Source organism: Lupinus angustifolius, chromosome LG05 (genome assembly GCF_001865875.1).
Source record: "Lupinus angustifolius cultivar Tanjil chromosome LG05, LupAngTanjil_v1.0, whole genome shotgun sequence".
In the NCBI taxonomy this organism is placed as follows: Eukaryota; Viridiplantae; Streptophyta; class Magnoliopsida; order Fabales; family Fabaceae; genus Lupinus; species Lupinus angustifolius.
Window position 1 is genome coordinate 1,827,770 of NC_032013.1, and position 18,259 is coordinate 1,846,028.

At 28.1% G+C, this 18,259-nt stretch overlaps 1 protein-coding gene across 2 annotated transcripts; it reads left to right on the forward strand.

Annotated features, from left to right (window-relative positions):
* LOC109347392 (cytochrome P450 85A) lies at positions 14,106-17,898 on the forward strand. 2 transcript variants are annotated; one of them, XM_019587217.1, is made up of 9 exons: positions 14,106-14,372; positions 14,936-15,257; positions 15,379-15,501; positions 15,616-15,861; positions 15,952-16,038; positions 16,137-16,215; positions 16,876-16,982; positions 17,123-17,247; positions 17,681-17,898. In XM_019587217.1, exons 1-9 carry the CDS (start codon positions 14,185-14,187, stop codon positions 17,772-17,774), a joined length of 1,371 nt encoding a protein of 456 aa, XP_019442762.1. In that variant the 5' UTR covers positions 14,106-14,184; the 3' UTR covers positions 17,775-17,898. The 2 variants fall into 2 exon arrangements, with proteins under 2 accessions (XP_019442762.1, XP_019442760.1); XM_019587215.1 differs by having other exon boundaries at positions 14,108-14,372; positions 15,352-15,501.

Sequence of the window (18,259 nt, forward strand, 5' to 3'; positions counted from 1 at the left end):
GCTTAAAACCTATGTGCCAAAATATATATTCCATAGAAGATTCCATGATAAGTTAGCCTCTAGGAATTGGGTCCCTGAAAAGCTGGATAATAGGTTGATAAAATCTAAATTGTTGTGCTCACATGCACATAATTTCATTAAGAAAGATTTAATGTTACACTTTCACAAAGAAAGTATCCATGGTTTTGAAGAAGGCAAGAGTAGTTATTGATTGTTCTAAGGAGCAATGTTAATTGTAAACTATGAGATTACTTGCATGAACCACATTGAATTAAGCATTAACCCTTTCATAAGGAGGTATACATTATTCTAACACCTTAATATGTTTCTATCTTGCTTTATAATGAAGAAGGTTATGCTAGGTTCACAACTTTATGTGATTCCATAGAGTTTAGAGGTGTTGTATGAGAATATGAAGTAACACAAGTATTTGTATATGATTACTTTTTTTATTATGTAAATCAGAAAGTATTTGTTTGCTTACTTTTTTTATAGATTATTTTGTTTGGCATTTTGGGTCTTATTTCTCTCTCAACAATTACACCTCATTATAATATAAAGTCGTTCAAATAGATTGTGAAAATAATTAGAAATATGATTTTCCATTTTTTTATTGAAATAATCTTACTCAAGCATATTTCAATATGTTAAAGGTAATTTTTTTTTTAAATGTTGAGAAATAATTCCCCCATACTCACTCTTGTGTTGATTATATTATAATTCAATTTATCTTTAGTCATTAACTTATACAGATGATTCGTTTTCCATTTTTGACATTCTAAAAATTGTATAATGAATTCAGCTCCTTTCCGGTATTGAAATATAAGGATAAAATAATTTTTCAATTCTAAAATAATTTATTAAAAATTACTTTAAATTATGATCGTTGAAAATTTATTTTAGTCGAGTGTCATAATCCACATCCAATAATGGAAAGGATCTGAACTCATACAAAAAAAGATTTTATTAGAGTGATGAGACATGAGGATAAAGAAGAAATAGACAATACTTTTATGGAAATATGTAGTATTGAAACATTAAAAGAGTAATACTAGTATTAGTTGATTGTATCATATTTTTACTCCTAAAGACACAGTGTAGGAAAAATAGAAAATTAATTATTATTTTTTTGCTTGTTTCCTATTTTCCATATATAGAAACAAGGAATGAAATAATTTATTTCATTTTCATTTTTTTCTTTATTCAACACTTGAAGTTATTTTCAGTTTATTCTATTTTTCTTATATGTTTAGTTAGTTGTCACAAGCATACTTGAGAAGTTTTAGCTTTAATGAAAATATTAGAGTGTCCTGAGAATATTTCATAAAATATTAGTTCCACTTTCCATATTTTATTTTACCTAGATTTGAGTGGATTTTAATGTTAAGACCTGTTTGTTTAAGTTTAGAAAGTTTTAGATTGAATCAAAAAAATGAAAGGAGTGTATCAAATATTTTAGATTGTATCAAAATACCTAAAAAACTGTAATCTTAAGTGAAGGGAGTAAAATGTTTTCATTCCTTAAGCACATAGGTTAACAGAAACCAAAACTTTTTTTCCAGAAAATTATACACTTCATCCATTGGTTCTCTGATTTTTTACAGAAAATACTGACACAATTACATAAACCTAAATTACTATATAGTACATGCGAATACTTTAACTAAATTTTCACCTTTTATTATGTATTAAGAATTTAAAATTAACTAATTTTATTCCAAATTAATTATAGAGATATGATTGAAATTATTTTCTTAAAATTTAATATTTATGTATGTTAGTGTGAAATTTTTTACACAATTATTATATCATCATCACTAATATTAAAAATATTTAACTGAATAAGTATTTATGTGGTTGGGGTTGGTCTTTATGAAAACTAGTGGGTTAGTCCGCAGTCTGTATTTGTCAAATCTCATTCCTCTAATCCGCCGTCTGTATTTGGATCAATGGGAAGAGGGACAAAAATCAGATTACTTTTTCGGGCTGGATAACAAATTCCATTTTTTGTCTTGGTCATGTGTTGTAATGACTTTTAGTTTTTTTCTCTTGTAATTATCTCTTCTCTTAATAAAATCTTACATTTTGCGGATCAAAAAAAATCTCATTCCTCTAATTTGATAATGAGTGTACTTGCTAAAAATATTATTATTAAAAATTACTTTCCCAATAATTAAATAATATTTTATCTAATTGTGTTAGAATATATCTTCTAAAATATTAACTTTCTGATGTGATTATGTAAAAACACATAAAATAATATAAATATATTTTAAAAGGGGACAAAGACAATGTTGATTCAAGTTGAAATGGAGTAATATTGATTCAACTACAAAAAATAATCTTTCAAAAGTCATTCTTATTTATTAGCATTTCATCCCGTGACATCTTTTTAGCTACAAAAACAATAACTTTTCAAGCACTAATGTCATACCCTACATATACGTAGCCATAGAGATACTCATAAAAATAACTTATACGTGATAATAGATTTATTATATCTATCTCATGAATATTCACATATTTATAATTTAATTAATTATTTTATATGTATTATACTTTTTTTATTAATTTTTAAAAAATATATTATATCTACTTTATTATTATTTAAGTGAATGAACAATAATAAGAAATTAACCATATATATATATATTATTATTATTCATGTAATGAATATTTTTATATATTGATTGTTATAAAATATATAAATATATAATTGAAATTGATAACATATCATGTAAATGTTATTCGCTTGAGTATTGCAAATAGTATGGGTATAGGTAAGTATTATTTGCGCTCGACTGATCCTATTGTCATTTGTAAATAGTTTGATTTACAGGGCAATACATCCGGAAAAATTAGTAATTTACTCATTGAGAGAGGAAATATCATTGGTTATATCCAAGAAAGACATATCTTGTCTTGTTAATTTGTGAACTTTTATAAAGGAGTTAAAATATAAAAATTATACATCTTTTGAGTTTATACATATTAAGAGGAAAATATATGCAATGACATCGTAAGATGTATTATCTAACATTTATATTTAACTAGGATTAACTCTTCAAAAATGTAATACAAATAAATAGTAAATAATAAATTACTTTTTTTATAAATTTTTGAGAAAAAATGTCAATCATCATACATATTTAATGATTATTAACTATTCAAAAAATAATTCAAATGAATAATAAATAATACAATAACTATATCTAAATATTTAGAATTACCATGAATATATATTACACTCTAAATTGATGTATGAATGTTTTGTATTATGTATAATTAATTTAGAGTGGGAGATATAGAAATGGGAATAAAAAGTGGTGAAATAATTGAGGCAAAGAGACACATAGGAAAAGGTAATGACAGAGTGTGACAGAAAGAGAAAAGAGAAAAGGAAGGGAAAGAAAGAATAGCCGACAAATCTATCAATTCAGTGAATAAAAACAAGTTCACGTGGACATCACCTACCACACGTGCACTCAATCATCATAATAGTGGTTTTAAATAGTGGTGCACATTTTTAATTCTAGGTAAATAATGTAAGGTTACCAAACTTTTGATATTTTTTATCTTCTTCTTTTATGAAATTAAGATAATTATATGTATTTTTCTAAATCAATTGTTATTTGTTGAATATTTTTCTCATATAGTTTGATAATCATTTTTTATTTTTTTCTTAATTTTGTTTACTTTTTTAACGTATTATTTCCTCTTTTATTAATTTTTCAATAATGACATGCAATTGTGATGAAACTATGATCTTCATTTTCTAATATATTATTTTAATTAAGTAATTATTCTCTTCCAAAAAAATTCTCCGGTTAAACTGAGATTGGATTTATGGTGCGAAATTAATTATAAAAATATATAAAATTTTAGAAGAATTATTTTAATGAAATGGTAATTCGTTTGTACACCCATTAAATATTTTTTTGAATTCATAGAGTGTAGTTTTGGATTCTATAAAATATTAAGAGTAGAATTACGAATACATTTTACATTTACAAAATAGCATTCGTAATTATAAGGACAACTTTTAACGCCCAATATGCTATGCGCCATCTTATTATAGTGACATTGTCATGGGTGAACATCTCCTCTCCTATAAAAGTGTATCATTTCATGTGTCATTATTTATGATTGGTCAAAAAATATTTAATTATTACTTTTTAACTTAAATACATTTTTTATAACCAATCATAAACACCATTACCGATAGTAAAATTTTGGAAAGGACAATTGTTTTAATAAATTTGAATTACCTAATTTTATTAACCTGTGTGAATTAATTATAAATGGAGAGGATATAGTACTGCTTCATGGCTCGAGGATTTTTTTCTATTTCCTCTTTATCTGTGTATAAATAGGTCAAAATCTAAAAACAAAGAAGCATTGACGTCCTTTTTGAGCAATGCAATAAAGGGAACGATACTCGCAACTAGTGCTCAATTTACACAAACAAAATGCACTAACTCTTTTGTATATTTATTCTTTTTGACAAATGATGATGTGAATTTTTCAATGATGGGGCTCGATGTGCTTAATAATCATCATTAATTTTTGGTAGTAGTTCTCTACAAAAGGTGATGAATTATAGCTCTTACTTTTAAAGCGTTATTATTACAATTTTTTTTTTACAAATTAACTTTCAAATATTACAAATCCATTTTTAAAAATTATAAGTTCCTCTCCATTATTGTTTTTTTGTTTCCTACATGTATTCTCACACTGAAAACAATCATGTCTGAGCCAGGAACATCCACATGTACGTGGGGCTAACTCTCTCGGCTATTATTTATCAGGAACAGTTCTAGTATCTTATTAATTAAGTAAAAAGGTTATAGACTGAAAAACTATAAACTCATAATGCTTAATTATACTATAGTTGGGCTAGAATGGGTTTTTAGAGGGGGAAATAGATGAATAATAATAATAATAATAATAATAATAATAATAATAATAATAATAATAATAATAATAATAATAATAATAATAATAATAATAATAATAATAATAATAATAATAATAATAATAATAATAATAATAATAATAATAATAATAATAATAATAATAATAATAATAATAATAATAATAATAATAATAATAATAATAATAATAATAATAATAATAATAATAATAATAATAATAATAATAATAATAATAATAATAATAATAATAATAAAAGAAAAGCAGATAAAAAAGTAAAAGAAAAGCAAATGCAACCTTGTGATATTGATGTCATATATGTTGTTTATTTTAGATAAGATTCTTATTTGAAGAAATACTATGTGGTCTAATTTTTTTAATGCAACAATTCCTTTAATATGCTTTAAGAAGATTACTAATAACTAAAACTGAATTCGACTACATTCCTGGCTTTGAACTTTGAAGTCTCACCAACTACTTAATATATAACCTAACCAGTCTATTTACAAAACTAGAAGACGATGGTAAAAACATACAAACTCTTTTTATAAGGAATTAAAAAAGTTAATTAGATATATGGATTTTTTAATGAATGAAAATATATCATTCAATTCAAATATATTTTATACATCTAAAAAATATATTCTATATAAATCATTGGAAGTTGCATCAAATATAAATATATAATTATCCACTCTATCCAACTCCTTGAAATCTCTACTTGAAATGGCTGAGCAGAAGTCGAGTTCTATTCTGAATGGGTAGTAAGTTATGTTTTAAATTGTAGTTAAAATAATATTACATTGACAATTTCAATTATAAAATATAATTTAAAACATTTGCAACTTGTTAGGAGTCTTACATTAGGTAGCATAATAGACTCAATATGAAACTTAAGTCGTAAGACTCTTTCATATAATAAATTAGTTTTTCGGATTGAATTTTACTCATGTTTTTAAGTCCTAACAATTGCACAGAATGAGGCCTCCAGAATCTCGACACATTTTCATGTTTAGACCACTCAAAGTTTGTCCGAAATGATCCTACGTAAGCTGGAACATCCGTTTCTTGCTACATGGTACCGTCCTTTTCTATGTTTACAACACGACGTGAAGATGGATATAGTAAATCAGAGAATAGTTTCAACAACTTGACCTCTATCCTATAGAGACTAGTTGATATAGTTTATCAGAAGTGACTAATCATAAACCAATCAATGTCCTATATTATTCAAGAAATATTTTTTTCCTCTCATCCTTTAATTCGATAGATTGAGAGATAAATCTTTTGAGCATGGTAAGAATCCTAAGTAGGGACTCATCATATATATTTTTAATTTAAATATGCAAGAATTCAATAATCGAACGAGGACTTTATAGTTAAGTTAATCCAAAACTACTCATTACTTAGACTAACATATATTAATGAAATATTTTTTATGATACCATTTTTCAATAAGAGTTGGATAACATTATTCAACTAGATTTGGGAATTGTTCGATTAAAACTGAATGGTGGTTCATGAACAATCGTGTACAAACAAAAACTCAATCAATTTTGTTAAGTTTAACACTATAGAATAATTGGGGAAGGGAAATGAAAGGCTGAAAGTTGTGGATTTCAAAGACAAAAACTATTCAATAGAACAAGCCAAAAGCAGAGCCGTGATCAAAATTGTATGTATTGGCATTATTCAGACAAAGAAATCAGTGAATGTTTCTCACTATACCATTATTGTGGTGAAAGATGGGATATATTAGGTGCATTTAATATATACTTATTTCTGTTCATAACAAATGTTACTTTATAAAAAAAGAAAATAGTTCATTAAATAAACGTATTAGTTGTATTTTTCTAATCTTTATTCTTATTTTTTTAGAGTTCTTTTATCAAATAAAAGGTAGTAAGAGGTTGTCGGTCATGCACTCATGCATATATATTTTTCCTATTAAGAAATTTTTCCTATGACTAGATCCTAAAAAATGTAACAATTAAGTGATGATATTCTAAATATTTACTAGATAGATATTCATTTAAAATATTATCACCCAATTCATACTTTTCAATGAGCAATATAAATGCATTGAGTTTTATCTATACTGATAGATTATTCTTTTGAAGTTATTTTATAATTTTAATTAATTTAGTTTTCTCAATATTTCTTTTCATGTTATCATATTCGAAAAGTTTTTCATTACAATTCTCTCTTAATGTTATTGAGTTTAAAATGTAATATACACAACATCTCTCTAGTATTTTTCTGAAACTCTACTATTAGAAACTAGAAAATGAGCTTGAGAAAGCTATTTGTAAAACAATTTATATGACCAATTGAAAATAACATAAAAGATTACATTTGAAAAAAAGGAAATTAACTTTAAAACATAAAATAACTTAAACACAAATTTGGTAGTTTTCCCTAATGTTATTTAATTGCTTCTTTCTTTCTTGTGCACTTCAAAAAAAAACTACACACATTTGAAATAGGAAGGAGTATTATGAAGAAGCTAATTAACTAATTTGATTGAGAAAGTTCAAAATATGAAGCCAAACAATGTTGAGAGCTAGAAGACAACCCCACGAGAATTGACCAAAAGAGAAGAGAGACAAGATCTCATACCTAAACAAAATAGCTAGGTATTAAACCTAAAAAAGGTTTAAGGCAACCATAGTCTTAGTTGGTCCCAAATTTGTCCTTGAATTTTAATATTTGTTACATGTAAAACCACTCACCTTACATTTGCACGTGTGCAAGCATTGTTTTTTTAGATAGAAGAGAAAACCCATAACTCAAATGGCAATTATTATTAGAGAAGATATGTGATAATTTGATTGGAAAAGTAGAATGCAAAAGGTACTCAATTTGTGGCAGGAAAAAAGCACTAGAGAACAAAATAGTGGCCCTCGTGCAAACTATATGTCTCAATGTATATCACAAACTTTGGTTTAATAAAAAATAAATGAGAAAATGAAGGTAATGAAAGGGGCATAAGCTACATGTGTGCGTGTGGGTAGACATTCCTTTCCTTCTTTTCTGCATTCATTGCTATGGCCCTCTCTCTCTCTCTCTCTCTCTCCAAACTAATTATTAGTGACCTTTTTCTTTCCACATTAAAGTGTGTTCATGTATCCTATCTTAGTTCCGTGAATCTCTTTTATAATCAAACGTGCACATTATTTATTTATTTATTTTTGAAATGACATTCATATCTTCTTCTAATTTAATTTCCTTCTCAGGGTGATACTTATGGACTTATGATACTATACAGAAGAATCAGCTAGCTTTTGGGATGAAATTAAGCCTAATTAACCCAGTTGAGTTCCACCCAACAATCGAGTACAATGAAGTATATTGTTGTGGTATACTCTATTATAGATGTCAAGAAATTTATCCTACACATTTTTATAAGATATAAATGATATACGTTGGGCCCATGCCATGTTTTTCAATAAATAAATTTTAATGTGTAATTAAAATGTTGAGAATGTAATGATTTTTTAGGTTGTAAACCAATCATACAAATATAATCATGTTATTAATTTTTTTTTGTTATTTTCAAATAATTTAATCACCTTTGAATAAATATATAAGATAATAAAAGAATCGTTTCTTATATGGGAGGGAAAATATATATATATATATATATATATATATATATATCAAATGAACTAGTTTGTAAAGATATCATTAGTTAACATCAAAACATAACTCTTCCTTCGCTAATCATGCTTAGGTTTCGCATAATTCTAACTTCAACCCAAGTGGAGATTTCCCTTATGATTCATCAGCCATTGGAAACATTGAATATACACAATACTTTATTGTGAAATGAATTGGATGGAATTATCAAATTGCCTTTGAGAGAGATGAATGGCCACATTCTAAAGTAATTATAACATGGTCTAGTGATATAATGACTAATTATTCTTGAGGTCATGGGTTCGAATCACGGAAAGTTTCTTTTAGAAGGGAATAAAGTATTGTGTGAGTATTTAAGTTTAATGAGTGACACATTCAATATATTTCATGGACCTGAAAAGTTACATATCAGAATTGGGGTATTACAGTTTACATGATTAATCGGTGAATAATAATTTTTACATGGGTAATTGGTGAATAATAATTTGTTGTGATACTTCAAATGAAGGACCACATTTTGTTTTTTGATGTCAAATCTCTTTCTAAGGATCTCTATGTGAATCCAGACTTTTGTTATGGTTATCATCAAATCTACCTTTCATGCCATTTGAAGACAAGCCATCTCATTCAAGCAAAGTCAAAAAAAGAATTATGAATGGAGAGGAGATAATAACAATTATAATCAGTCACTATCCAAATGCATGTCTCATTAAAAATTTAAAATCATATCATGTTTTGATGAGACGGATGATTATCATGTATACACCAATTTAGGAAAAGTGTACGGAACTGCCCCTTGGACTTGTATAGTGTATGTGTTCATATGATTGATGTAACAAAAGGATAATTGAATCATCTCTTATTTGAAAAGGAAACAACAAATTATATAATTATAGGATAGTTGAATCATCTTCTACTTGCAAGGATAAAACTCATTTAAAGTGCATTTCATAACTGAAAATTCATTTAAAGTGCATTTCATAACTGAAAATGGTTAGTCTTACATTGTCTAGTATTGGAATATAGTAGAGTAACTAATATTATATATTAGACTCAAGTCTCTTGTTATAATGTGCATCAAGGGTATGCTAGGGTTTGTAATCTTTATTCTCTAATAATATATTGGTAGTCGCTCAACGTTTCCAGGGAAATAGGCATATTTTGGTCAAACTCTGTTAACAAATTCTCTTGTTTCTTCTCTTCTATTTAGTCTATGCACTTTATTTGATTGCTTGTGGTTAACGCTGCGCAACGATCGCTTCCGTTGCACCAACAATTGATATCAGAGCCGCTTGATAGATGACTCTTAACCCATACAACAGATAATGGTTAAAGAGGGTGAATGTATGATGGCTAGACAAGGTATGTCAAATGTAGTGACAAAGATAGAGTAGATGAGTTGAATGAGAAGAAAACATGGCGAAACTGTTGTGGGGGCGATATATGTTGATCTAGAATACCAGAAATTCATGCATTGGATTAGGATCAAGGTGGAGATAGGGACTCATGTGTTGAGTTTGATCTTCAGACAGGTGCTGACAATATCTCTCTAGATGTTGAGAGAATGTTCTCGTTTAAGATGAGAAGTGGAATATCCTAATGGTGTCTGAGACGTTATAGTGAATGATGTTAATTGTTAATATATCAACAAAAGCATAGAGGGATTGACTGACTTTGATGTAGGGTGCAACATGAGCATTGACTTTGATGCAAGTTGTAACACAGATATTGGAAGAGATGCATGAGTGTAACATGAGCATTTGTTTGGATGCAAAGATGTGACACAAACATTAGTTAGCATTGACGCAAGGTGTGTTGTGGGTATACTCCTTATGGTGGAGTATGATAGTTCTTTTGAATTAGGATTGTCGGAGTAGACAATGGTGGTAGTGGTTAAGGCTTTCCAAGGAAGCTCCAAGGTTTAATTTGACTAAGTATTGAAGAGGAAGATTTTGATGAACTTTTTGTAAATGTTATAATATATCGAAAGACTTCCTAGCAATAGGTGGCTAGGCGGCGTGTTCCATTTGATGGCGGTACGGAAAGTTGACTACAAGTTTGGAGAACTAGACTCTTGGTAACATCGTCAAGGATACTCATAAGATCTATACTATGGGGGGCAATTAAAAAGAATTAGACATTGAACAAGGTGGAGTCATATATTCGCTAAGGTGGAGATTCTTGTGTAGATTTCCTAATTAGTGAGATATTCATCTATTTCAATCAAGATGAATATTATTGAGATGCTTGAAATATATTATTGTCTTAGTCTCACATTGTCTAATATTTAAATAGAGTAGAGTAACTAATGTTATATATTGGACTCAAGTCCCTTGTTATAATGTGCATCAAATATGAGCATCAAATAGAAACACCCTATGGGCATGTGGGCTCATGAGTGTGCTAGGATTTGTAATCCTTATTATTTAATAATATCTTGGTAACCGTTCAACGCTCCCTGGGCCGTAGTCACATTTTGGCCGACCCCGTTAAGAAATTTTCTTGTTTCTTCTCTTCTGTTTAATCTATGCACTTTATTTAATTGTTTGTGGTCAACGCTGCGTAATGATCGCTTCCGTTGCACCAAAATAATTTATTATTTAAGAAGTACTAACATGTAAGAAGTAAAACGGAGTTTTATAATTTATTATTTAAAAATAATTTAAAAGCATGACTGTTAAAAAAATTAAGGACACATGCTATAATCTTCCTATAGTACTAAAGAGAATCTCCCTCCAAAACAAAACATCCTTAAACGTCGTTGAATTTTCAGTTTTGGGTTTTCGAATGCAATTTTTAAAACATTGTTAGCAAAAGAGTGGTTTCGATGTTATGTATGGAGTGACAAAAATTCAAACTTACCACAAGAGTTTCATTTCACGTATGACACTTGTTGAGAGAGACGATTACATATTTTGAAAAAGATTAATTATTTACCTATATAATAAGATGACACCTACAGAAAATCTCAAATAAACCAATGCCACCTAGAAAACATGGTTTTCCTTTCCTTGTCTTGGTTAAAATCATAAAGCACTCGAATGGGTTCATTGCTGAAAAGTTGACACCATCGCATAATTTTTAATTCCATTTATTTAACTGACTAAATACCTTATCTTTTTATGCTGTAAAGCTGAACTTATATGCTCATGTTAATTGGACACATTATTATGTGTATGATTGATAATTGATAAGAGAATTACCTTTCAATGTCCTTTATCTTATTCTCTCATAAGATTCTCAAAACAAATTACGTCCAGAATGAATTGTTAATTTCTTGTGATTATAACAAGTAAAGAAAAGGAGTATATTTTTTGTCATAAAATATGTTAATCATACTAATACATGCATCATGCTTGAAAAAGAATAAAATTATTGCATGGCATCATTTAGACTCATGTCTTGTTCATTGTTATATTATTGTTGCCTTCACAGTTGTGGTAGGGACAATTGTGGTGGCAATATCATTCTGAATACTCCAAAATCATGAAATATTATAGTTGGTGGGAAACAAATGAGCAATTAAATATTAAAAGAGAATATATATAAGAGAAAATAACATAAGAATTTTGATAATGAAATTTGACTAATTGTTCCTAGGTATTCGGGAACATTGGAAGACTATTACTTTATCTTAGAGAATAAAGATTTATGTTTGTAACTATTGTTTACCTTATTTTTTATTAGGTATAGATAAGATATAAATATATAATACTCTATCTCAATTTCTTTATACCCATAATTTATATTGTTGTTATCCGGAGAAAAAAGGTGCCCATGGAATATGAAACATCGGTCTTATTTAACAATTCAGTCATTCTAGAAGACCACGAGACTGAACAGTAGTACAGTGGTGCAAGAAGTCAAGAACACATAGTTGAATGGTTTTCTAGGAATTACAACCCCACAGAAATTACTGAAACAAAGGTTTATTTTAAAGTTTGAAACATGAACTTAGTATTAGAAAGGGAACAAAATTTCATTTACCCTCTCTAGTCCTCACATATTCACATGGTAACCTAATAAGGTGTCTTGTAGTGTGATTATATAATTCCATCACTATATCTTATTCACAGACATGTGAATTAGTGGGGCTGGTTATAGGATAGATCACATGTTTCATTCATGTCTTACTTGGTGTTCTAAGTCAATGATAAAATTATACTTATTTTAAAAAATTATAAAAATATAAATTAATATTTAAATATTGTTTCGTGAAATTTAATTGATTCGGGACATGGAGATAAGAAAATTGTGGGACAGATGATCCTTGTCCCTCGTTATTGACCACCTTTTCTTTTGGTCCAATGGGTGCTATGCATGTGTGCCTATTCTTTAAATCATCTATAATTTCCCCTTATACTTAAGGATAAATTAGATGTATGTTTTTTATTCAATTTAATGTACACTACTAGTGATGTAATGCAATTAAAAGAACATAAAGTTTATAAATAGAAAATTCCATAAATTAAATAACAAATTATATTCAGCTTTATTGTAACTAATTTAGTAATATGAATCAATAATGAAATATTTTGTTAGGGATATTACTCTCATTATCTTTCATTATTAATTAGTAAATATTTAATTAAACAAAACAATCATGGTGCATTTACACATTTTGTGAGATGACAAATTTGTTCTGCAGAACACTGATGTGCAAGTTTTATTATGTGATAGGAAAAAAAAACAAATCATTTCTTTTGATGAACCCTATATCTTTACACTACTATTGTTATACAGTATTGTCCTGTGACTTCATTTATGTAGTTTAAATAAAAATTCTTGGTAGATTTTTACACTACATTTTCTCCATCTTATACACCTGGTTATAATACATAATATCATTAATTGTATTCACTATTACATTATTGGTTAGTGATTACTCTCTTAACCATGTATTACATATGAATATTATGAACTTTATATATATTTAACTAGGCTTTAAAGTTGTGTAAGAAATTGAGTAAAAAGTTATCAGGACCCTAGAAGATTTGGAGCCAATCAATTTAGTCCCTTAATGATTATGTTTACAACTAAGTGATTGAAAGAATCAATTGCATACCAAATTTGTCCTTCCTCCCACATGGAGTGTGATGTAGGAAGACTGGCTGCGTGAAGAAGACGAAGTCACTCGTGTGAAAGGAATGATATTCTAATATTTTTAGCAATTATCTTTTCAGTACATTTTCATTATTTTTTTATTATCTTTTCTTTAGTATTTAAATACTTTTGGGATGTACTATCATCAACATATTATTTTCATTAATAAAATTTGAGAGTTTTCTCTTTGTAGTGGATTCTGGAGTTTATTTATCAGGTTTATGCTTACAAACTTATGTTTATCGTTCTAGGTCGGGCTTAAACCCTTTCTTTATAATGTTTGAGGTTTGAAGCGAATAACTTTTTTACTCATTAGTTAAGATATAATGTTTGTAATTTTTAATTACACCTTGTAGAGTGTGGGTCATTTTTGTCTGTATGCTTGTCACACATGCAAATGGTAGCTAAAGGACCTATATATATTTGTGTTCATGTGCATTCTTTTGGTGTCTTCTACAACTCAAAGAAGCTATATACCTTTTTCAAATTCTCTTTCTGTTGAGAGCACCAATGGCTATCTTCATTGCAATTCTTGGTTTAGTCTTGGTGCTCTGTTTTTGCTCTGTTTTGTTGAGGTGGAATGAAGTTAGGTACAGGAACAAAGGTTTGCCTCCTGGTACAATGGGTTGGCCTCTTTTTGGTGAAACAACTGAATTTCTTAAGCAAGGTCCTAACTTCTTGAAAACTCAAAGAGCAAGGTAAATAGTTCATATCAATTTCCTTAATACTTAGGTTTTCATTTGTATGCATCATTTTAGCACCAAGTTTATGTATTATGAGTTTGTACTTATGGAGTTGGCTTGAGTTGTTTAATGTTTTTAATCAATTTCTTTTAAATCCACCCCTTTCGGGGTCCGTGGACGCCCCTCCCAACAAATGTCGCTTCTAGGAATGACCTTTTGGTTATCCTGAGAATCTAGCACAACCTTACACTACTAGACTTTGATTAGTATATCCCATTTCAAGAGGGAAATTCTTGGTAATTCAATTTTGTATGGTATAAAAGTATAACAATATAAGTTGTTAAACATTAAATGAAACTTTATCTTGTAATTTTTGGAGGGTTATGTCATGCACATCAAGAATGTGTATAAAATGTTAATGAAAAATGATGGGTATTTTGATAAATCCTTTTCTAGTTAATGAAGTTTGTTAAATTAGTTAAAATATGAAGTAGGCAATGTTCATGCATGTACTTTTTTTACTCCATTAGTAATGATTGTTAACTTTTTTATTTCACCTTTTTGGTCCAAAATGGCAGGTTTGGCAATTTTTTCAAATCCCACATATTAGGGTGTCCTACCATTATATCAATGGATCCAGAACTTAATAGATACATCCTAATGAATGAATCAAAAGGACTTGTTCCTGGTTACCCACAATCTATGTTAGATATCTTAGGAAAATGCAATATTGCTGCTGTTCATGGCTCCACTCACAAATACATGAGAGGTGCACTTCTTTCAATCATTAGTCCTACTTTGATTAGAGATCAACTTTTGCCAAAAATTGATGAGTTTATTAGAGCCCATTTAAGCAATTGGGATGCCAAAGTTATCAACATTCAAGATAAAACTAAAGAGGTTTGTATTATTAATCATTAAGAATTATCAATCAAAATTTATGGTATACAAATTTTTTAATAAAAAATTAATCCACATAATCATTTTTCGACAGATGGCTTTCCTCTCATCTTTGAAACAAATTGCTGGTATGGAATCAAGTTCGATATCTTACACATTCATGAAAGAGTTCTTTAAGTTAGTTCTCGGAACTCTTTCACTCCCTATAGACCTCCCAGGAACAAATTATCGTCGCGGATTTCAGGTAATGATTCTTAATATTTTTCATTGTAATCCTTGAAAGATATGAAGATGCATGATTTGGTTTATTTTAATTTAAGGAGAATTTGACGTAGGACTATTTCATTGTTTGTTTTAGGCAAGGAAGAATATTATCAACATTGTGAGTCATATATTAGAGGAAAGAAGAGCATCAAAAGAATGTTACCAAGATATGCTTGGTTGCCTTATGAGAAAGGATGAAAGTAAATATAAACTAAGTGATGAAGAAATTATTGATCTAGTAATTACACTAATGTATTCTGGTTATGAAACTGTTTCAACTACATCAATGATGGCAGTGAAATATCTACATGATCATCCTAAAGTTCTTGATGAACTTAGAGTAAGTGAAAAACTATTGTTTTCTTATATTTATTAAAGTAACTATTAATGCTTTCTTACATTATATAATATATGGAATATATTTTTGCAGAAAGAGCATTTGGCCATAAGAGAAAGAAAAAAACCAAATGATCCAATTGATTATAATGATCTCAAGTCAATGAGTTTTACTCGTGCTGTAAGAATTTTATGAATTTTTTCAATTAAATTATTCAGTTTTATTATTTTTCTAATAATTGATAAGAAGATTTGATTTAATTTGGTGCATTTTTTCAGGTAATTTTTGAGACCTCTAGATTGGCCACAATAGTTAATGGGGTCCTAAGGAAAACCACTCAAGACATGGAACTAAATGGTGAGTTTTTCTCTCTCTCTAGCTTATCTTGTTTTGATGGGTTTTTTTAAGGCAATATCATAACTCAATATTAGTATTTAACATCATATTCCTATGTTATTTTCACTTATTTTTATTTTCTTATTTAAAAATATGTTAAAAAGTAATAGAACATCAATTGATACCCCTATTTTGTTCTGCTGAAATATTTTATCGCTAATAATATCAAACCTTTAATTTAGTACAATATTTGAGGATCAAATGTGATATGATACCACTAAATTAACGTCTCGTTCGTATCTAGGATATCAGCTAAAACAGATAAAACTATAAATTAATTCAAAATAAATTTGCCCATAGTATAATGATCATACACATGACATTTTGGCCATAAGTTCAACAACCAAATACCATTTGCACTAGATAACAAGTTTTCCAGATAAGAATGTGCTTTTTCCCCAAACTTTATTTGGCCTTTTGGCATTACTTTATATACTTCCTATATTAAGAGTTGGCAATAAGAAAGAAACAAAATAATATATAGAAAAAAATGAAGGGGACCTTAGTGGGTTTTCCAAAATCACACGTATGTGTTTCAACATTCCCAATAAATGCCAGCATCTTCTTACTATTAATAATGTGACCTAAAGTTTATCCATATTATATTGTTATTTTTTTCAGGGTATTTGATTCCCAAAGGGTGGAGAATATATGTATATACAAGAGAGATAAATTATGACCCATTTCTCTATCCTGATCCATTAAAATTCAACCCTTGGAGATGGATGGTTAGTCCCATATTAACCTCTTCCAATTTATTTTGTTAATGCATAAAAATTACTATATATATCATATTAATATAACCTTCAATACAAAATTTATATTACTATATATATCATATTAATATAGCCTTCATTACAATATGTAGGACAAGAGTGTAGAGTCACAAAACTATTTCTTTATATTTGGAGGAGGCACTAGGCAGTGTCCTGGAAAAGAGTTGGGAATAGCAGAAATTTCAACTTTCTTACACTACTTTGTAACTAGATACAGGTAATTAACTACTTTACCTAATTACATGATTTTTTTGTGCGTATCCCCTCATGGGTAAGGAACTAAGTCATTTTAGAGTTTGTAATTGTCCCTCTCAATAAATGTTGCTCTCAGAAATCGAACACTTGACTTTTCAATATTTATAGGTATCTAACATGGTTACATTATTAGACAAATGTCTTGTTGGTATCTAATTACACGATTCATTGAGCGAAAGAATTATTATGAATCCAGAATAAAGAATCTTATTTGTATTCTATTTTTGTTTTTTTACACTATTACTTGTAAGTTAATTGTTTGATCTAGATTCTTTCTATATTCCTTATAAATTTAGACATCAATGAAGAATATAATAGTTTGTCTGTTTTTGAAATTTTATAATAATGTTTATGCTGTTTCTGACATCTTATGATATATTTAATGATAATTACAGGTGGGAAGAAATAGGAGGAGAAAAAGTAATGAAATTTCCTAGAGTTGAAGCACCAAATGGATTGCATATAAGGGTCTCATCTCTTACTAATTAATTAACTAGGCCATGATGACATTATGTACAAAATGAGATATAGTCATGTAGGATGTACAAAATGTTAGAGTTTCTGTATGATGCTTCTAACAAAATAGAAAATTAATGCAATTAAATTATTTTTATTTATTATTATCTTCATCTTTCTTTGAATTGGCTCTTCTTTTTTGTAGACTTTGTTTTGCTTGTTACCTCATTCGTAGCTTCTGTGTTTAGATTCTAATTTTTTTTCTTCCAACTTTTCTTGGGATAAATATATTCATTTAAAGCCAAATTACACAAATATACAAACAAACAAAAATATTATGTATAATAAGAGTTTCTTATATTGTCAGTTTATCATGTATGATTAACTATATAGTCGACCTCAATATATATGATTTATAGATAATATATTGACCATTTAAAAAATTCGTAAGAATGATCATGATTTAATTTATGATAAAGTATTATGAGATTGTTTAATTCATATAGCCGACTCTACCA

Excerpts from the sequence above, each read along its gene's own strand:
- LOC109347392 (XM_019587215.1), top strand. The coding sequence starts at position 14,185 with ATGGCTATCTTCATTGCAATTCTTGGTTTAGTCTTGGTGCTCTGTTTT. Across the intron at positions 14,373-14,935 it reads TTGAAAACTCAAAGAGCAAG|GTTTGGCAATTTTTTCAAAT; the intron begins GTAAATAGTTCA and ends CCAAAATGGCAG. Across the intron at positions 17,248-17,680 it reads TACTTTGTAACTAGATACAG|GTGGGAAGAAATAGGAGGAG; the intron begins GTAATTAACTAC and ends TGATAATTACAG.